Source organism: Neovison vison, chromosome 2 (genome assembly GCF_020171115.1).
Source record: "Neovison vison isolate M4711 chromosome 2, ASM_NN_V1, whole genome shotgun sequence".
NCBI classification, from domain to species: Eukaryota; Metazoa; Chordata; class Mammalia; order Carnivora; family Mustelidae; genus Neogale; species Neogale vison.
The window spans coordinates 228,985,295-229,008,321 of NC_058092.1; the positions used below are offsets into that span (position 1 = coordinate 228,985,295).

Sequence of the window (23,027 nt, forward strand, 5' to 3'; positions counted from 1 at the left end):
TGACTTTAATACAAACACCATACTTGGAATTTCCCCCAAAATGAAATGTAATTTACTACAGTTTTAATAATCAACACTTTTTAAAGGTTTAAAAACATGTCTTAATGTGGACCACCAACATTCGCTCAAGTAACTCAGATAATGCTGTTCCTTATTTAGTTTGTAAAATTCCTTTATCAGTCTGGCTTCAGTTTCTTTAGGCATAAGGTTATTTCCTCCAAAGCGACTCCAAAATCATGCAATTTCTTCTCAATATCACACTTTTTTCTGCTGACTTCAAATGTGGTCCACCTCAGGGGGAGGGAGGGGAGTATCAAGGTTCAGGATGAACTTATATGTGATTCCCAGTTTTCCACGATCCTCCCTTTTTTTGCTCTTTTAAAAACACAGTGAGTTAAAATACTGAACAGCAAGATAAAAATGGAATAGTACCTAAGAATCAAAATGTATTACCCATTTCTCCTATTATATCAAAATTTGTAGTCAGAATTGTCTTTATTGACTTTATTTTAGTTTTTGTACACAAAGAAAAATCATGTTCATATCCATCATGAACAAAAACTTAAAAAGGCAGAACTAGAAGACATGTGTCCTTCACCAAAGCAAAGCTGTGCTAAAGGTTCCAAACATTTCAATTTTTAAAATAAATATTTTCATTTTCCGATGTCTACTTTCATGTCTTCAGAGTGTCACAGGAAACTGAAGCTATCATGAATTACAATTTTGTTTAGAGTCCCAGCTCACTGTGTTTGGTAACTTGCCATACCATATCCAGCTTGGTTAGGAGGAGGTATTACAGGGGGAGGAGCTTGTCCTTGGGGAGGCTGAGCACCAAATCCACCCATCCAAGCAGCAGAAGGTGATTGACTTGGGGGGGAAAAAAAAAATCTTGAGCAAACACGAAGAAAATATTATCCACCCATTTATACAAAAACAAGCAGAGCCCCATCATAGAATAGACAACAAGAAATCAACACACCCACAACAAAGGGCGAAGAAATAAATGACACGCATCCACACATGTACAATACGTATCCCAACAGTAGTCTTAAATTTTTGGTTAACGTAATCACAACTTAACACAATGACTTCTCTGAAGAACATCTCAAAACTGATTTTTAAAAAATGAAAAATCACCTACCTATCATGTATTGCATACATGGTACATCAATATAAGAAATTTAAAAATCACAAAATTCATGTTGGAAAGAGAAGGAAGAAGGAACCAGTAAAAATAAAGATCTGGGCTGGCCTGGGGAGAAACGTGCAAAGGACCAACCTACTCTATGAACAAAGGAAAAAAACGCAAGCTACTTTGTACCACATAAATCTTGTAGACTTCTCCCACAAGCCAACAGACACAAGTCATTAAATTTCTAAACACATCTAGACAAAGACCCTTTCCATGCAAAAATAAATGATAAAATAGATTAGAAATGTAAATGAAATTCTAGCAACAGCTTATAGAGATAGTAGAAAACATCAAATGTTACCACAACCTCACCTTTCACCTAGGTAATAAAAAGCAAAATTTTAGCACTATAAATCACTTTTCGTAAGGTTTCCATAACACCATGTCGAATAGCTTGATGAATTTACTTTAAATAGATTTCCCCCTAGAAAAACACACTTTTGATTTCTTTTGTCAAAACTGTATCAGTTTCCACACTGGAAAAACCCAGACAACTTACTCTACTCCAAATCCTTGCTGGTTCCACGGTTGCCCGTATACTCCGTAAGGTGGTACTTGCCACCCGTTTGCCATATACTGTCCATACTGTTGTGGGTTTCCATAAACCTGGCTCCACTGCCCCCACTGACTATAGTCGACCTAGGAAAAAACAAATCATCGTTTTAGGGAGTAAGTAAGAAACACAGTATTTGAAGAAAGTGGGAGACAAGGAAGAGAAAAACTAAGTAAGCACCCTTATGTGAATAGGACTCTGTTATTTATCATTGTCTAAGTTTATTGGGGTGGTGACACCTGTGGAAAGAAAGTATTAAGATTCAGTTAATACTGCAAAATAATCACTTTCGAAAAAGCATTAATAAAAATAAACTGAAAGCAGCTATATGCTTTATTTTCTGTTTGTTTATTTTACAGAGTTTCTAAAGCTTTTATGTAGATATGTAAGATGGAAACCTTAAAAAGTGCTGTGAAAAATCGAATTACCTGTTGGAAGTTTTTAGTCATATCAGGAGATTCTTTACCCCAATAGCATTTAACAACATGTCCTTCAATTGTAGTGCCATTCACCGAAACAATGGCATGGGCCGCACTTTCGTGGGTTGAAAATCTAGAAGGGGAAGATATGAGGGTTTGTCTTTTTTTTTTTTTTAAAGAACTTACACAATAAATAATAGAAACTCATTAGTTTATAACTGTCAACTTGGTGTTTTCCTAAAGTACATTATGCAGGTAGGCTAAAATTCTACATCGCAAAGAACTGCTAAAACAACAAAGGCGGATACCCGAGGGGATCAAATAATGTAACTGAAAAGAACGGGTCAAATAGCAGAGCAACCTGTAGACAGAATTTTACCTGACAAATGAATAGCCTTTCTCTGGAAAAACTCTTATTTCCATAATTTGTCCAAATGGTGAGAAAGTCTGTCTCATAAGCTGATCTGAGAAACAAAAACACATGAATAAAATACTTAAGGCTCATGACACTGACACTAAGAGGGATAAAGCTCCTCGGAGAAGGGGAGGAGAAGACCACACACTGTACCTGTTAACCCAGAGGCAATTCCTCCACAGTACACAGTACAATTTTTTGGACTTGACTGGTTTACTACATCTTCAAATCTCAACTGCTTAGTGTTATCTATATACAGAAAGAAAACAAAAATGTTGATGATTATACAGTCGTATAAAACTGATTACTGTGTACAAAGATTCACCTCATTGAGAGAGAAAATAGAGAATTTTTTTTCTTGATGCCATGATCTGATCTATAGAATCAGCTGGTTCACAGCCCCAAGTATATTAATTATCAAAGTCCAATTATTACTAGACAATTAAATTCAAGATGAACTGAGCCTTACAAAGCTAATAAAATTTAAATTTCAAGAAATCAAGACTACGCTACTTCATGACTTTGTGACGTAGCCATAATTTTAACAAGATGCAGTAGACGTATCTTACTTTCTTGTGTACTTTTAGGTGCAGGTGGTTTACGTGTGGCCCAGTTAGTTCTGATCTGACGACCACCCAACCACTGACCTCCCATATGCACAATTGCATTTTCTGCATCCTACAGATAAAAAAAGAGAAAGAGCAATTACAAACACAGAAAAGAAAATTGTAGCATATAAGACCAATAAATGAAATAACATGCTGGCACCCCCTGGATCCAAATCTTACCAGCACAGGGAATGAATTCAAACAAAACTGAACTAATACCACAAAAATGATACTAACTATCCCTTGGTATCAACTCCAGTGATACATCAAAACTATATTTATTCACAGATTTCAAAATACTAGTACAACATTTAAGCATCAAGGGAAATTGATCATAATTCAAGTATGCAAGAAAAAATTATAACCCCACTCATTACCAAAAAGAGGGAAAGTAAGACTGCCAAAAATATCTTAATTTGATGGCTGACTAAGGTGTAACTTTTACTGAAGAATATACAGAACCTCCCAATACTACGGTCTAAACCACCTAGCCCAAAATCAACATTCTTATAGCAATGGATTATGATTGTGACACAAGATTAATAACTCATTTTAAGACAGAAGACTTCTGCGTTAGGATTTAGAATGCTGCCAGTAAAAATGAGTTTATCGCAACTAATGGGAATTTGCAATGAATTTAAGCAAAGAAAGAATACAGCTCCCAGCCTTTATCTTGGTAATCTAAGTTGCTAAAATTGGTCTAAAATGCTACTGTCGAAGCCCACTTTATTATCGGATCTTACAGTTAATACAGATGCTTAAGACATTTTGGCACCTCTTTCTTTAAGAATATATGCAAAAAATCAAGATGAATTGTTTTAATTTTCATTTAAATACTTTGCTGTAGTCATTAATATCCTAGCTATAAAAGTATGGATGACCATTTAAAAGTTAAAACTGAGATTTTCGTGGTTCAGGCTAAATATTATTTAACTTCCCTCCAAATTCTGAGATGAGTTCATATGTCCTAACCTTGAGTTTGACTTCCAACACATCTTATCTTCACCAATGCATAAATGCAACCGTGATACACTTTCTTACAACCAGCCTATCTTTTTCCAGCTATTTATTTCCAAGAAAACAATTACACTCTACTATTAAAACATACAAAATTACCTAAAAGGTGTTACAGGTAATATCTAAGAATATTCAAGATTCCGATTAACGACTAAATTTTGGATTAAATTTATACTGAGTTGAAAGAACATACCAGTTTGTTATAAAAAGATACAAAACCATAGCCTTTGGATTTTCCAGTTGCCATGTCTTTAACTACTCGGGCATCCCTGTGAAAAGAAGCACAGCTAAATGAGGGAAGTAAGAGTCATCCTCAAAATAAAAACTAAAAGGAACCACACACACTGTATTGTGAGCATTTTTTTAAATAAAATTCCAGTTAGCCCTAATTAACTACTGCCATTCCTGAACTCTCCCTAACGCTTCTTTACCTGTTAGAAAAAAGCAGTAGGACAAAAACATGTAATAAACATGCAACCTAATCAAATAGCCTGCACTTTCTAAACTAAATGCTCAAATTTGAAGATTAATAGGAACAATAGTTTCCTTTTCTAATATTCTATTGGCTAGTGTCCTCTAAGGTTTACTGGTCTATAAATTACTGTAACAATGCTAACTACTTTACCATGCAATCTCTAAATAGTTAAATGTCTTCTGCCTAGTGATACAAAATATATGAAATATTAAAAAATTGAAAAAGAGGTAAAAATAGGAATTAAAAAGGCATACATGGCCTGTTAACAGATTTCTTTATTTTTCTTGGTCAATTCTCTACCATCATTTTGGAGTTTGGGCAGCTGTAAATTTTGAAAAATTGACATTTTCAGAAATTTAAGAAAGGAGAATAAAAAACTAACAACAATGCTAAGCACACCAGTACGAAAACAACAAATTTACACAGAAATTTTAGTGAGTAAGTTAAGATGATTGGAAATATAGAACTCCACTGAATATAGAATGTTAAAATGTAAATACTAAAATATGTATATATAAATAATGTATAATAAGAATAAATAGAAATGAGAAAAAAATCTACAACTGAGTTCCAGTGTGCACAGTTCCTTGCAGTTAGCCTTCAAGATCCTGTCCATTCTTATGAGCAATTCTGCAAAATAACCAGAATGCTATTACTTTTAATTGTGACTTGGACTTTAGAAAAACTGCAGGTCTCAGGTATAAATCAAGATTGAAAAACAGCAACCTGTATTATTTTTTATACTGATTTTTAAAACAGTACTACTTACCACATTTAAAGATTAAAAAGCAAAGCAAATATCAAAATAGAAAATTAAGAATTAAATCTTTCTTTCAAATAAATCTATAGAACAACAAACTGTATACAGAAGAATATTGTTGTTCTTAGGTGAAACATATTCCTTTAAGTAGTACTACAACGTTTCATTTAAATCTACAGGAAGTACATAAAATATACGGATTTTAATCAGAAAGATACATTATAACAGACATTTTATAGAACTTATAAAACCACTTTCAATTTTCCAATATATTTGATTACATAACATACAATGAGATTTGAGCATAAGCTTTGTTAAAATCAAACCACATTTGGGCCCTAACTACCAGAATCAAATACCAATAACAAAAAAACATCTACTGATTAATCCCACATTTATGGCTCAGACAACAAAACATTTTAGTATTATAATAGACTACTTTTCAGCTAAAATATCAAAACACATTTATCATTATAATTAAACATGTACATTTCCAATTTAACCACCATATACCCAAGGATTTACCTACTTTTCCCAATTTATAAACTCTTCCTATAAAATTTAATACACAGTATACATCACATTCACTTTTAGTTAACCACCAAATTTTGAAAACATCTGACAGAAAGTTGGACTTTATAATAGGCTTTACCACCCAAACATCTGCTTCAAAGATAACAAACAGAATCACTTAAAAAATTTTAACATATCATACACAGGATTAGATGAAAACAAGACCCCAGAACATTGAAATGACATTAACATTTTCAACAACATCTACTAATCAAAAAAACAAAACAACAAACAAAAAAGTCACACTAACTAGGGAAAGAAAATCTTAATTCCAGTACATGTTAATCATATACAATTCTGCCTATCACTACTGAGTATATAGTATTGAGTATGATACTTACGATATTTTACCAAAGGGGGCAAATGCTGATTTGATATCTTCTGTTGTAATTTCTGGACTCAAATCCCCAACAAACACATGGAAGTGATCTGAAATCAAAGCATTTGGTAATCAAATACTTAAAGAGCCAGCTACTAATAAGCCTTTTTCAGGCAACACTAAGGGAAGAAAAACCCTATTTAAGCTGGTAGCGCTGCCAGGATAATTTCAGAACTCTTCCACAGTAAAATGCAGCAGGAGTACTTACTGGAAGTATCTTTTTTCTGGCTACTTGGTGTTGTTGCCCAGTTTACTTTGACCTCCTAAAAATAAAGATTATATTTAATACAATTATTAGGCATGTCATTATGAACCATAACACTTACCACTTATTACATCATTTATCAAACAGGATAATTTTTGTAAAAACACTAGGCTGAATAGAAGCAAAACCACCACTCGGCAAAGCTGAATATTTGTTTAAAAACTTGCTAAAAAGAACACAAGCTAAAACACACACACACACACGCTAATCTGACATGCAAAAATATATACTCATGAAGTGCCATCATTCTATTATCTTACCTTTCCCAAAATTTTTCTCCCATTCATAGCAGCTAATGCAGCAGCTGCATCTCTGTGTTCATAAAATTCCACAAAGCAATATGGGTCATTGCTTGTATGCTGCAAAACAGAAAATCCAACAGAAGAGTTGACCCTTCTGCTATCGGGTTGCTGAGAAGAAAATCCAGGAAAAAACATTACTGACAGCTAGGAATGTACAAGGTGAGATTGCATAAGCTTATGAAAGCCTAACACTTATAAAAATAAGATTTACAGCTACACCTGACTTTGTACCTCAGAATACTGTTGTACTCAAGCAGAACCATCAAAGCAGTATAGAATCCTAATTATCAGTATTAGAGGGAAAAAAAAAAGGAATTCTGGTGAAATATGTTAAATGTAAAACAGAAGTTTATATTAGGCCAAACAAAACCTTAAGGACCACTCCTTACCACTGCTCTTCTCTCTCCCAACATTATTTTCAAAAGGATGAATTCTATTTACGCCTCATAATCCTTCATAAACTATATCCCATGATAAAAGAAAACACAAAAATGAACCAAGTTTACAAACTCTATTTATGATTGAAACTAGGGTGAGTACTGCATAGGAGGAGATGAGATTATGTATTCCTTTTCTGGATAAAGAATGAGAATAAAAACAGAAAAAACTTAAATGTTTAACCAGCTACTGAAATGAACTATCAAACTATCCTAATGAACAGGAGATGCTATATACTTTGAATTTAGTCTTGAAAGACCAGAAAAACATGCTAGTAATCAAGAAAAGAACTTCTGAATAAATATTCCAGGACAATGCTACAATTTTATGTCATAAAAAAATAAGAAATCTTTATTAAATATATTCTAACATATTACACTTGACAGGACTTGGCAAATAGACATTTATAAAGACAATTAGAAAGTACGACCGAAGTTATAGCAACTTTATAATCTAACAACCAAAACGGAAATAAATTTTATATAACTGCAACCTGTATCAAATACTACACAACCGTACAAATACATTTTTTTTTTTGCATAAGGCTAAACACATCACTGTTCAGTGTAAAATGCCCTAAAACAAAACAAAACAAAAAACTATTTTAAAATGTGGAATTCTAGTTGCACTTACAAGGGGTACAAAATACCAGATAAAATAAAGATCTTTTCAACAACCACTGTTTTTCATTCCAGGAAAGTTTTAGAAGAAAAATCCAAAATAAGACGTCTAAAACAATAGTGGCGAAGCAACCAGAAGGCATTTCCTTGAGGGAAAAAAAGTGTGATCATTAATACTGACAAGAAAACTATGGGCTCTCACACAAAAATCCTACTGTAGCCATGTGAATTCTGTTCGTAAGAGGAGAGAAAGGAAATGGAGAAAAGAGTCCAAAGAAAAACATGCACTTAAATTCCTCTTGCTAAAGAGTTAACATTTACCAATAACGTTCATTTGTAGAAAGGATTTAAAGGTAAACAGCAACCTAAACTATGCTAGTCAATTTTTCATTTTACATCTATCTCTTCTGCCCTGATTGATGGTCTCTATAGAAAACAATGGTAATTACATCAAGACATACAGAGATCCAATGTAGATCCATAGTAACAAAAGGCTTTAGTAAACTACCTTAACTAATGCAGAATGACTTCAAGTTTACCTAACAGTAACAGGCTAACCCCATTCAGTGTATGAACATGCGAACGTACACACACCCCCCCACCCACACCCACACACACACACTCACTCACATCATACTGCATCTCATTTAAGACACCACGGATTTTTGTCGAACCCAACCGCCAGAGAATTTTTTAGCCTAAAAACTGATAACGTAATAGTATACAGAGAAAGCTAGAATCTAAGATGAACAATATTTAAAGTAAAAAATCACAAAACTAGGGAAAAAAAGCATTTTTCATGTACTGAAGTGGAATTTATGGAAAGGAAAATAAACACCTAGATAGTCTGTACTAGAGTTCACGCTCTTAGGAAGCTTCCCATTTATGCCAAGGGACACTCTAAAAAGCAACCATGTCCTTCCCTTAATAAGTACTGTCACAATTTTTGTTGGATGACATAAATGTCAAGACAGAAAAATACGAGATTTTGCAGCTATATACAAGTGTGAATGTAGGAGTTGTAGAATATGGATGAATTAATTCAATTCAAATTCATTTCAAATCCTCCTCCCCACAAATGGCTGATCGTGCACACAAGTTTTAAAAAGAATACTATTAAAATAAATAATTATCAAATGTTTCTCAAAAACTTTCTAGAGAACTCCTTCCACTTTCTCACAACCCATTCTCTCCTAAACCTACTCCAGCTGGCTTCCTACCCAACCAGGCCACTGAAAATTTGTGTTGAGCTCACCAGTGACCTCTCTGCCACCTCTGTGATCTTTTTTCTGTCCTGAAGCAGACTCTGAAGCAGAATTCAAAACAGCTAATGACTCCTCCTCCTTTAAATATTCCATTTTAGATTCCACACAGCCTCTTCATTTTCTGGTTTTCTCACTGGAGGATCTTCCAGAAGGCAGCTCTTCCCCCTTTATTCAAACTCTAAACATCACCCTAAGTGATGAAATGTTCCAGGGCTTAGACTAGACCACCCTATTTCTTTCAGCACTCTCTTTAGATCAAGGAACTAGATCTTATCTAGTCTCATAGTTTAAATACCACCGCAAGCTGGTATCATCACCACTGTCTCTCAGTTTATCCAACTACTCACATATAATGTTCCTTCAGATGTCTAATGGACACCTTCAGTTTAACACTGCCAAAACAGAACTCCTGATTCCCACCATTCTCCTCATCCATCCTACACCTCCCTTGGTCATGCCCATCTGAGCAAGTAGTATCAGCATCTACACAACTACAAACAAGACTCTTTCAAGATGTCTTTCCTAATGTCCTCCTTTCCCTTATGGCCTCCAGCCAAACCAGTCCTCCTGATTCCAACTCTAAATTATATTTCAAACTTATCTCTACACCTACCCATCTAAAGAACAAGCCCCCATCATCTCTTACCTAGACTAGTAAATTAAACCCAACTGCTTTCCCTCTTTCCACTCCTGCCCCCTTCAACCCATTCTCCGTGACAGTCTCCAAATAATCTTAAAAATGCAAATGAGTGCCTCATTACTCCACTTAAAACTCCACCACAAACAAAATAAAATCCAATCTCTGTGTCATGGCGCACACTTCCCTAGGTGATTCTGAACTCTGCCTGCCTGCCTCTTTACACTCATTTTCCACCACTTCCCTCCACTCCCCAGACTCCAGCCATCCTGCTCTTTGGTTCCATGAATTCACCAAGCTCATGACCAATTCACAACCTTTGTATCTGCCATGCCCTCTGCCTCCAACTCTTAACTTAGATGGCACCATCTTGTTATTCCTGTCTCAGATCAAAGAGGTGACGTCTTCCTTCCCCACCTAGCCTACATAAACACCAACCCTCCAACCCCCCATCACAGAACTGCTTTCTTCTCTCCACAGCTCTTATCCCTATCTGCAATTACCTTGTTTACTTATTTGTTAACAATATTCTCAATAGTATGTAAAACTCATGGGAGTCTCCTCCCTTTGCTCTCCACTATAGCCCCAGCGCTCTGAGCACAAAGTAAATTTTTGATGAAAGAAAGAATGAATGAATGAGTAATCAAAGACGGGACAGAAAGACAAGGTACTGGAACAGAGTAAGGACGATTATTAGTTAGGAAAGACAATCAAAAGGCCAATTTACTTTATGGGTTTTTCATAGTTCCCCTCCCAGGGTATAACACGAACTCCTTAACATAGCTTCCGGCCCCTGCCCAACACTCTTGCCTCACCTCCTGGCACCTTTTGTGACTAACCCATTCAGAACACCGACCACGCTACGGTCTCTACCTTCCCACTTACTCTCATGAGCACCACACTGGACCAACATTCTTCTCTCCCACGGAATCCCTTCTTCCTCAGATCCCACGGCCATCCTTCAGTTTCAGCCTAGACACTGACTCCTCCAATAAAGCCTCCCGGACCCAAGACTGTACTGGACCCCAGTGCTCCCACAGCACTTGGTATGCCTGCTGCCACAGCATTTCTCATCCTCTGTCATTAGTGCCTAGTAACTACTCTGTCTCCTTCATCAGGTTGTAAAATTGTACAGTGCTAAGAACTGTCTGATTCAGCAGCGAATCTCTAGCACTTACCGGAACGGCTGGTAGACAGTGAACAGTCTAAGAAGTGTGCGGGAGAATCAAGAGAAAGGAAGAACAGAACAAACCGAAACACATCTTTGGGCACTTCTATACACAATCTTAACCAGGAGAGTATAAAAAGGAAGTTTTCTTTGCAAAAGGGAAAATAAAATAAAATGATCGCCCTAACAGTCTGTGTAAAGCTGCTGTCATTAGTACTCAGTAGAGAGAGGCGAGGGGCACGGCGCTCCACTGTGCACGTAAGAACCTGCCGTTCTTTTACTACACCGCTTCCGAAACTTTACATGTGTATCACCTGAATCAGGAACATTTTCACTGGAATTGTACGAAACATTATCTAGCTTCTCAGCGCTCTTGAGATAAGTGCTAACAATTTTTTACAAGCAGAATCACTTGAATGTAACGATACCCTGAAGAATGACCGTACGAGAGTGACGGCACACAAACTTTGTCCTTTCAAATAAAACTCCCTTCTAAACCTCGTTTATCGCCAGATCCAAGTAGTAAGTCAACACAACAAACATGAATCTCTCCATCAGAATAACTTGAGGCTTAAAATGATATTTTAAAATGATACTCATCAACTCATGGATGTCACAACATTAAACATCCCGCTGTCCGCACATGGAACTGGGAGATCTTACCTCTGTTATCATTTTACAGCTTTTACAGGGTCCGATCTGACTGAATAACTGAAGGATAAGGACTTCTGTCACATCTCTGGAGAGGTTACCTACGTATCTGTTCAAGAAAAAAAGAATACATTATCAGCAATTTCCCTTCAGCTCTGGCTCTAATGCATTAATACCTTTTATTTCATTTTAACTTCCTCTGTCTTCAATAAAATTTTTTCCAATTAAGTCTAGTCCTGTGCAAGTAAGATTAACCCTCATTTAGGAAAGCAGCCCAAGTGTTCTAAGGTACTAAATTAGGCCACTAAAGTATCACTTCAAACATTTTCTAAAGAAATCAATGTGACCTTGCATACCCCAAAAGCATTATTATTCTGTATCCTACATATCACTCTCATCTTATTTATTAGAATAAAAATAATAAAAAAATTTAAGCCAGTCTACACATAACTACAATTTCTGGATGTAAAACACAATTCAAAATAATGTGTGTACGTGTGTCTCTCTTTTTCTCTCTCTCTCTCTCTCTCTCACACACACACACACACAAATATCACCAAAAATACTGATTAATTATAACACCTGATCAATAAAGAGGCATTAGACATAAGGTAAGTTTATCTTAGACCCCCAATAAAAGCAATTACATGAACAAAGACCAGAATTAGAGTAAAGTTAGCAAAACACAGAGATTAGAAGGTTTTGTTTTGTCTTGCTAAACAAGATTTTTCAATGACGTATCTTCATTGTTTTAGGAAAGCAGGACAAAACGATAAAATTTCCTAGTCTAAAATATATGAGAGCAACAAAATATATCGTTATATAGATAAAAAAGCAAATATAAAGATTTTTTTCAGAAATTCAGAGGAAATTTAAGACATGTAGGTATACTTTTCACTATGCCTATTTAAAGATCTGGGATTTTTTTTTTTAATTACATATTGAATATATGCATCCTGTATTAAAAAATTCAGAATACAGATAAACTCAGAAAAAAATACCACCACCACCCAGAAATGACCACCTGGTTTCTCTTGTGACATGGATTTAATATTAATTTAGCTTAATAAATTGCTGAACTTAAATTTTAAGTCTTTCTGGTACTCGGTGTATAAATCCTAAAACTCACATTTGTTGTGAATAACCTAGTGACCCAAACAATATTTAATTTGTAAAGTTTAACATAGCTTCTCCTGGAAATTAAAAAGATTTGTTTTATTTTCCTAACGATAATAATATATAACATCTGGAAACTGAGTACTGAGACCAAAATAAGCCTTGCATCTATGGTTACCATATTAAATACATAACTGCTTTAAGCTGGAACATTCCGAAAGGGAAAAATAAACCAAGAAAGGTAAAGTGTAAAAAAAAATTATCTGATTAATAATGAGTAGCAATTTCCCCGTTCAGGTAAGAATTTCACTACAATGGGTACTAGTATCTACACTGTACTAAAATTGAACCACAAGTCCGATGTTACTTAACCACTAAACCAGTGACAAACAGCTTTAGGTCTACTATGCCATCTTTTTCTTATAATTAAAGTAGAGCAGACCCATTGGTAGGCCATGGAATGACACACTTTTTCCAGCAGTAGCAAAAGGTTATAGGATCATAAGCTTGCCAGACAACTGCCTGTCCCTTTTTATCTCAGAGGGATTTGTGAGCCTGTATCCAGGGAATAATTTCTTTTTGTACAAGGTAGAACTATCTATAAAGTAAATGAATAAGTGACCTTGGTCTCCTAAATGTTATATTCATTTAGCCTAAAGTGCTAGTTAGTCAATTTCTAAGAGAAAAAAAGAGGAATGGGTAAAACTGATTTTCACATATTGTCATTAATAACAAAGTTAAAATAGATCACCACTTTTATATCATGAAATTTAAGTAAACTAAATAGTTTTAAATTTGCATTACTGCTTAAATATTGATTTGTTCAGAAAAAAGCTGCATGGGCATTAGTTACTTTCCACACCTAACAGGCACAATTAAAGCTCTTACAGTTTAATAGGATTTTTATTTCAAGTCAATCTTTTCAGAGTAAGCTACAAATTTTGAAGAATTTCTACAAGCATGTTTCGATATAGTAATTTACACTTCAAGCACCGATGCCAAAGAGCAAAATGATAATCTAAGTTTAGAATGTCATGAAATACAAAAATCCAGGTTAAGGTTTCCTATTTTTTAAATATCTCCTCTAAAAGTTCAGTGGGAAAGTAGCAAGCTAAATTCCAAAACTAATATAAAAAAGGTCTTCCATAACAACACGCAGAACATCTTAATTTACCAGACTGAAAGGGATGTAATTCACCATATAATTTCACCTGAATTTTACCCAAATCTGACTGCCTTTTCCTTTACTCAAGTTCTGTAATTCATTCATTTGCATATACCTTCATCCTTCATAATGTTCAACAGAGAACTCCTTATAGCTTTTAAAATACAGTATGACACAGCTTACGTACCTTACATTACCATAAAATTATGTCCCCAAATAAATACTAACAAAAATATTTAAGGCAGACGTTCAACACCTGACCTGGAAATTATGGCATCTCTTGGCAGTACACTGAAGTTTATTTTCTCTTTCTAAATTATAGTTTCCACACTTCACTCTTTCTCTTGTGAAGCAGTCAATATATTCTAAAATTCCAAGTATTTAAGTATAAAATTTGTACTTGAAGAACATACAAAATAATAGAAAAAAACAAATGGCTCAAATTCTTATATTAAAAGATGAATTCAAAGAGTAAACACTTAAATTCTAAAACAATTTTTTACTCGAGGAAAAAAAAAAGGCATACCTTAGGTCTATTTTGTCTTCTATGAACAGGAACTGTAGGAACTAAAGCATTAAAAATGGAAAATCGTGCTTTTATCCCTAACGTAAGGGTTAAAATCCAATTTGAGACTAGAAACTTGGCAGTTTCACAGTAGGCAAAAGTTCACATTGCCAAACTACTTCCTATGTCCAACTGGGCAGAATTTTAAGTTAAGAACATCATGCCTTTCAGAAGGCTAACCAAGCTTTTTCAACACTGAATGTGCTCTCACTCTGAAAAGAGTAGCCCTATCAAGGTTGAAATTAATTCATGCACGTTTACACAAGAAACTATAGCTAAATTTCCATGAAAGTAACATTTTTACTTTTGTTCTTGACAAGCTCCTATGTTAGAAGAGATTTTGTAACAATATCCTTCAATGGGCCTCTAACGAACTGATCAATTTGTCAGTATTTCATTTTAGGAAGGAGGCAAGGTAGAGGAAAGATACAGGGTGAGTATAAGTGAACTGACCACCTACATAAGGGATATAGATACACACATTTTAAAGAAACAGAATATGATTAAGTTGGCCGAGGTGCTTAATTACAGCCATAATACAGCAAAATCCATCATATAGCTCATCAATTTTATAACAGGATCTAATAGTTTCTTCTGTTACTGCCCTCAGATGTTCAGATTATATTCTAAATCACTGCTTTATTTCTTCCTTTTGACAGCCTCTATCAGAAAGAAAGAACAGCCTTAAAGGATGGCACTGCATACCATGGTGTAATCCCAGATCCACAATTCCTACTCATTTTGAGGCATGAAATAAATGAAGTTAATTAAACTACAATAGAATACCACTGTAATTTAATGTTGTGTTATAGATTCAGATATACCATGCATCAAATCTGTGCACTCAAAAGCTACCCACAAGTCCGAAATGTGGGTCCCACAAGGTCGGTGTCAGGTAGTTTATTTCCAACACCAGATTACACAGCATGATCTCGTTTGTTTTTTTAGATCACAAGTTATCAAATACATATTACCCCAAAATAAATGTCAAATAAGAACAAAGAACATCAGAAAACAGACCTTTAAAGGATAAATAAACTTTAGGCTCAACATCAAAGCAATTCTATACCACTTTAAATACCATCAAATAAATTAGTAATACTGTAGGTAATGAATATTTAAAGACCTACCTAGGCTATAAACACCATATTGTTTTCTGATGATAGAACCATATGTCTTAGCTTGTGTGTGTCTGCAGGAAAAAAACCTCACTAGTAACACACAGGCATTTTAAGGAAACAGTTTAAGATAAGCTTTGTTAAGAGTACATTCTTTTAAAATATATTGGCCACGTGAAAACCTAACCCACAGATCACAATATAAAATAAAAGGATCTCCATAAACCAACAAAATAAAACCCTACTAGATGTCAACCTCTAAAGTTAACGTTCAAAGTTTTTGTTATGTTACTTACACCTAGGAGAACCCTTTGAGGGGAATTAGGTAAAATGAAAGCTTAGAAAAAACCATACTGTTCATTATTTTTATTAAAATCTGACCAAGAAATCCCAATTCTGAAACATTTGCTTTTATCTCAAAATTCCACATTTGAAGGTTTTAAAAAATATATATACAAATCAACAGACCACACCATGTATGACACGGTCATGTCAGTTCATAATTTTACATTAATCAGGACTTGAAAAAAAAAAAACCAAACTTAATATTAATTCAATGAAAAGAAGTATAATCATTGTAAAATATTTGAGTACCTCTTGTGTTCCAGGCAGTGAACTAAGTGCTGCAGGGTTAAGACCTAGGAAGATGTAGCAGTCCTTGTCTAAAAAAAAACCCTTCCCATAGAGAAGAGTGGGAGAAGGAAAAAGGAAGACAGAATAGTAAAAATGTACTGACATACAGGTACAACTAAGCTCAAGATGTTTCTTTAGTCACATGTATGCACGTCACATAATCTTAGACAACTGTAAACGTAGACGACTTAAGTGTGTTTCAGAGAAAGAACAGGAGATTGGAGAAAGTAGAGGTTAAGAAATAAGCAACAAAGTTAGCTCATTAGTCTACCCAAGAAGGGTCCAAGATCTGATGGAGATGAAGATAAGGCAAATGCAAAGATAGTTATAGGAATTAAAGGTAGTGAAATGGCATATTATTTAGCCGGACAAAACCAGGAATTTCTCTTCTTAAGGAACAGACAGATACAGTTAATGAGAAAGGTACCATGAGAATTTACCAATTATTCAGTAGCTATTATGATGCAATGATGACATTTCAGGTGTTTCGATACAATGTAACTTTTCTTTGTTCAATATACACTAGCTAGCACTAAATTCAACTTTCCCAGATGCTTCCATCAAAGCACATGTGGCTAACTACCCAACCTTGGCTTCAACAGATCTTAAAGGGCAAATTTCAAATTATCCCAATTCTCTCTTTTCTGGGGAAAAAAGTAAGCAATGGGAGACAGCACAAAATAAAAACATAAATGTTCTCCGGAACAGACTTTTCGCTGAAGCATTTGATGGGCTTAAATTCGCCTCAAATTCTCAAAACAGGATGGCAAATACTTTAGTTAAGACAGAAAAATAGGAATAAAAGAGTGCAAGCCCACCCCAAACCCTCCCCAAAATGAAACAAAAAAACCAAACCATTGTAAACAGGTATCTATCTTCTTTACCCAATGGACTTTCTTTGGCAGAAGAGATGAGAACCTAGTCAAACTTCCTGAGTATCCACCCACCTTCATCTATTCCCCCAAAGTAATTTCCCCAACAGAGAGCAGAGCCAAGTGGACTATGATCATATCAATATCAGGCAGAGGCAAGAGAAAACAAAGCAGCGATCTGACTCCTGGTACTCGAGGTAGGTGCGCTGAGCTTCCAGAGGCTAGGAAAACCGAAGGTAGCCAACATTTAATTAGCAATTACTCCGATTTTTTTTTTTTTTTTTTTTTTTAATGCAGGAAAAAGAAAGGAGTGCCACATTATCCGGAAAGGAATGCAAATGCTGAGTCATCACTCTTCATTAGAAAAGAAAGGAAAAGTCGAATAAGCGGTTGGAAGATGAAATTCATTCATTAGATCAGGCTTCAGGTAAAAACAAAACAAAACAAAAAAACAGCAAGATAAAAGAAAAGGCGCTCAGAAGACACACATCGAATAGTGGCTAGACATCACTTGATCCAATTCTGAAGGTCTCAAAGCGCACACAGATTAGGAGGAGGTAACACCAAAAGAGCAAAAGCAGTTTAACAACTGGTTGTCAGTTTAGCGTAGGTAGTGCTCAAAGTAAACTTCCAAGAAGGGAAAGATGCTCCCGCGGCAAGAGGCATCCCTTTTGCACTTCAAAAGTAGCGGGCGCTTGGCGAGTACCTCTGACAGCGTGGGCGGGGGCACGTGGGGCAGAAAGAGAGAAGGGGGTTGAGTGGAGTCAGAATGTCCAGTTTCCTCGGAGAGCTTAGCTTGGGAGAAGAGCGGGGAGCGATGGAGCTGGGGGACGTGCAGGGCGAGAGCGCTAATTCCTCGGGGCCCGCGGGGCTCGAGGCTGCGGTCCCACCCCCGGTCCCACCCCCACCCAGGCCCTGCCCCCGTGGGGACCGGCAGCTCCCGGCCCAGTCCAGGGCCCCCACAGCAGAGGGGGAGCAGGAGCTCTCCCGGGCCTGACAGCCACAGCCGTGCAGAAACCCGGCCTAGGAGAGGTGTGCAAAGAAGGGCGCGAGAGGAAGAGGTCGAAACCAACCCCAGACCCCAGGAAGTGACTGGGGGAAGGGAGGGCTTCCTTCCCAAGGAAAAGGGGACAGAAGAGGAATGCACTTCGCGTCAGCGCCACCCCGGCCAGGGAGCCGCCGTAAGTCCCAGCTTCGGCCCCACTCTCCTGCTCCCTCCCTCAGCGTCCCGCGGTGCCCGGGCCTCTCGGCGCCTGGCAACCCCCGTCTCGGGTACTCACAGAGTCCGGGGCTGCCCGTCGTCTTCCATCATGGTGGGTGCGACGGAGCGATCCCGGGACAAGGGGGAGGGCAGGGCTGGGGAGGGGAGGGGGTGGGGAGGAAGGGGAGGGGGGCTCCGGGCACTGGCTGGGGACAGAGGAAAAGCCACCGAACCCTGCTCTCGGGCTCTCTCCCCCCAGCCCGCTCCGGACACTGCGCTCCAACCAGGAGGAGCAGGAGGAGGAGGAGGATGAACAAAATGGCCACCGCCACCAGCCAGGCAGGAAACGGGGCAGAGCGCAGGCGCGGCCCGCCAGGTCACCGCTCAGGCCAGCCGCGACGGCCTGTAAAGGGAATAACTGAGTGGGGGGAAAAACAGGCCGCTAAGGAAACCCTGTGCCCAGTCCCGACGAATCACGTCTTCGCTGAGTGCCTGCTGGCCGGCTGAAGCCCAGCCAGCTCAAGAAGAGATCGAGTGAAAAGGGAACCGCCGTGCAGCTGAAGGTTCTGGGAATTGTGGTCCTGGAAAGGAGAGAGGGAAACACTTCTCCAGAGGATTTCTGGGAACTGTAGTCCAGAGGAGAAGGCCGGTGCCCGCGGCGCGCTGGGTCACGAAGAAGAGACTTCTGGGTAGTGTAGTCATACGTGAGGACGTGCGGCGACCAGGAAGTCGGCGTGCTAGAAGAAGAGGGAGACAATAAAAGCGACGTTAAGGCGGGGAGACGGGAGTGGGAAAAACGCTTGCGGGGAAGTAAACTACAAATCCCAGAGTGCCTCGCGCTGGGGGCTGTCCTAGCCCTGCTATGAGCATTTTAGGGCTCTTCAGTGGGCGCAGCTTGTGCTACGGCTCCGCCTTCGTCCAGCCTGAGAGCGGTTTCTTTAACTGCGTCTGGATTCGTGCTTTGGCTCCGCGTGGTGTCCGAGCCTGCCGGCCTTTCTAGCCGTCCTCTATTCATCAAAACAGTCGACCCGTGGTCATCAACCGCCGACCCGCGCGACGTGCTGGAGGGGCTGTGGTGGACGTCGGGTCGGGGCTGAGCTGGGAACTGCGCTCTCTGGGTCCCCTCGGGCTTCCTAAGTCCGGCCGTGTCTTTTGGGCGTGTTTTCCCGCAATAGGTATTCCCGGCCTAGGCAGGCTGTTTGTAGATTGCTTTATAAGTTTCAGTTTCCCCCATCCGTCATCTCGTCGGATAAGGTGGTGAGTAGAGCGCTCTACTTATCCGTTAAAATGACTCATCGAGTCCGTGTAAGGTGCAGTGATAATGCCCTCAAACCCCTTACTTAATTCTTGGAGTGGGGAAAAAAATCTTTGGGCAGAGACGTGCACAGACTTAAGGTTGTGTTTGCAGATACCCATCATGTAGATGGGAGATGAAGTCTTGCTTGAGGGAACCATTTTCAAACTGCTGTAGGCCTGTAGGATGTTTTTGTTTTTTCAAAGATTTAATTTATTTGACACAGAGAGAGAGATCACAAGTAGGCAGAGAAGCAGGCAGAGAGAGAGAGAGGGAAGCAGGCTCCCTGCTGAGCAGAGAGCCCGATGTGAGGCTCAGGCTCGATCTTAGGACGCTGGGATCATGACCTGAGCCGAAGGCAGAGGCTTTAACCCACTGAGCCACCCAGGTGCCCCCTGTGGTATGTTTTTGTTTTTGTTTTTGTTTTCCCACAACCGTCCACGGTACGCTTACGTCCCCTCTCCCCACCACCTTTAGGAGAATGTTACTGAATTTGTACCCGTTCCTAGTGAAAGGTGGTGATAAAGATTTCTTAGCTTGTTGCCCAACCTTAAAGGTCCCAGTTAAACAGCGCCTTAAGAGTTGGCTTTGCCAACATTTACTGAGGTTGAGGGGGATTTGAACCTGGAAAGCTTCATAGACTCCATGGCAAGGAAGTTGAACTCCTAACTTAAGAGTCAGTGGGAATAGCAAAGTGCTCAGAGACCAGGATCCAGGGTTAAAGTATATAGTTATTTGGGGAGGGAGAAGAGGGGAAGGCATGGTGTAGGGGTCTTGAGAGCTGAGAGAGGTTGGCTTAAAGAATTGTGTTGTGAAGGATTTTTTGTTTGGGGTTTTTTGCTTTTATTGGACCTAGGTGTAGAACTGGATTTATCATAATCCACCTAATCTTGATCCATGCCTGGCCCATTGTATTAGTTTCCTATTACTGCTGTGACAAACTTAGAGCCTTAAAATAAAAGGAATTATTATCTTAGAATTCTGGAGGTCAGAAGTCCAAAGTCAGTTTCACAAGCCTAACATCAAGGTATTGGCAGGGCTGGTTCTTCCTGAAGTCTAGGGAAGGAATGGGTTCCTTGCCTTTTCCAGCTTTTAGAGGCTGCCAGCATTCCTTATATTTTGGCCTTATCCACCGTCTTCAGAAACAGCATAGCAACTTCTTTCCTCTCTGACCTCTGCTTCTATCCTGACACCTCTTTCTGACTGATCTTCCTCCCTCCCTCTCACCTGTGAGGACCCTTTGTGATTACACTGGGCCCAAGATAATCTCCCCAACTCAACACCTTTAATCACATCAGCAAAGTCCGTTTTCCCCCCTGAAACACATTTACTGATTCTGGGGATTAGGATTTAGGCAACTTTGCTAGGCCATTTTTCAGCCAACAACACACAACCCACCTTTATTAATTTAGTTGCTTTCAGTGTAATAATAGCTGTGAACGCTCCACTCTAAAAAAAAAAATGTGACAACATTTTACAACCAAATGTGTGGTTTGCCTCCCTCACCCCCACACTAAGTGATCCTCTTGGATCTCCTCTCATGGGGTGAAAATAAAATAATCACCAATCTTCGCCATTTCTTGTTCTCCTTTTTATAACTTTTTATTCCATGTATGTATTTAAACGGAATACAACTATATACAGAGAGAGACTGTTGTATGTATACAACATATTTTTAATTGTTTTAAATATAATAAAAAAGAGTATACCCCCCCCCGAGTATGCCCACTACACACCTATTAGAATAGCTAAACTCCAAATGCTGGCAAGGATGCAGGGCAATGGGCACTCTCATTCATTGCTGATGGGAGTGCAAAATGGTACAACCACCTTCAAAGACATTTTGGCAGGTTTTTTTACAAAGCTAAACATAGGTCCTAGGTATTTACCCAAATAAGTTGAAAAATTAAGTGCACACAAAAAACTGTGCGTGGATATTTACAGCAGTTTCATTCGTGATTGCAAAATGTTGGAAGCAACTACCATGTCTTGCGATAAGTGAATGGATAAACTGTGATATATTCAGACAATAGAATATTATTCAGTGAAAGAAAAAGAACAAAAAAAAGAGCTATCAAGCCAAAAAAGCCTATGGAAGAATCTTAAATGTATATTGCTAAGTGAAAGAAGCCAGTCTGAAAGGGCCACACACTGTATGATTCCAGTTATGTGCCATTTTGGAAAAGGTGTAATTGTGGAGACTAAAAAGATTATGGTTGTCAGGGGCAGAGGAAGGAAGAGGAATGGGTGGTGCACAGAGTGTTTTTACTGCGGTGTAACTATTTTGTCTGATACTGTTTGGTGGATCCCTTAGAACTCTGCAACTCAAAGAGTGAATCCTAATGTAAACTGTGGGGACTTTAGTAAATAGTAATGTATCAGTATTGGTTCGTTACTTGCAACAAACATACCACATAAATGCAAGATGGTAATATTACAGAAACTGTATGCTATGGTGGGGAGAGGGTGTATTGGAACTTTGTACTTTGGGCACAATTTTTCCATAAACCTAAAACTGCTCTAAAAAAATAAAGCCTGGGGACACCTGGGTGGCTCCTTCAGTTAAGTGTCTGCCTTCGGCTCAGGTCATGATCCCAGGGTGCTAGGATTGAGCCTCATGTCAGGCTTCCTGCTCAGTGGGGAGTCTGCTTCTCCTCCTGCCCTCTGCCCCTCTCCCCTGCTTGTGCTCTGTCTCTCTAATAAATTAATAAAATCTTTTTTTTTTTTAAGATTTTATTTATTTATTTGACAGACAGAGATCACAATTAGGCAGAGAGGCAGGCAGAGAGAGGAAGGGAAGCGGGCTCCCTGCTGGGCAGAGAGGCCCCAGTGCTGGGCTTGATCCCAGGACCCTGGGATCATGACCTGAGCCAAAGGCAGAGGCTTTAACCCACTAAGCCACCCAGGCTCCCCTAAATTAGTAAAATCTTTAAAGAAAAAAAAAAAGTAAAGTCTCTTATATAGGAATAAATGTGCTTCTGTATCCTTTTGAGATTTTTCTCGCCTAATTTAAGATGCAGCCATATTTTATGTATCTGACTTACTCATTTTCACTATTGTGTGATTTCCAGTGTGTGAATAAACCCCACTTTGTCTGATTTCTCATTGATGGATATTTGGATCACTTCTGGGTTTTTTCTATTATGAATGGTGCTGCTATGAACATACTTTTGTTTATCTCCTACTACATAGGTAGCTTTCTTTGGTCTGTTTGGGTTTGTACCTAAAGTAGAATTGTTGGGTCCCAGGATACGTGAATATTCAATTTAAAAGATAATGTCAAATATTTTTCCAAATATTTCCTTGAGCAGAAGGCAGATTCTTAA

General features: G+C 38.2%; 1 protein-coding gene across 4 annotated transcripts; it reads right to left on the reverse strand.

The window, feature by feature from the left end:
• Positions 1 to 489: 489 nt before the first annotated feature.
• On the reverse strand, positions 490 to 18,962 carry TIAL1 (TIA1 cytotoxic granule associated RNA binding protein like 1). 4 transcript variants are annotated; one of them, XM_044240622.1, is made up of 12 exons: positions 18,487 to 18,962; positions 11,750 to 11,846; positions 6,917 to 7,015; positions 6,600 to 6,654; positions 6,354 to 6,441; positions 4,398 to 4,473; positions 3,149 to 3,257; positions 2,733 to 2,828; positions 2,544 to 2,628; positions 2,174 to 2,297; positions 1,692 to 1,831; positions 490 to 867 (listed from the first exon to the last, which is right to left on the reverse strand). In XM_044240622.1, the coding sequence occupies exons 1-12, from the start codon at positions 18,516 to 18,518 to the stop codon at positions 741 to 743; spliced, it is 1,128 nt and encodes a 375-aa protein (XP_044096557.1). In that variant the 5' UTR covers positions 18,519 to 18,962; the 3' UTR covers positions 490 to 740. The 4 variants fall into 4 exon arrangements, with proteins under 4 accessions (XP_044096557.1, XP_044096556.1, XP_044096558.1 ...); XM_044240621.1 differs by having other exon boundaries at positions 6,917 to 7,066; XM_044240623.1 differs by lacking the exon at positions 18,487 to 18,962 and adding an exon at positions 15,714 to 15,775 and having other exon boundaries at positions 6,917 to 7,066.
• Between the last annotated feature and the right edge of the window lie 4,065 nt (positions 18,963 to 23,027).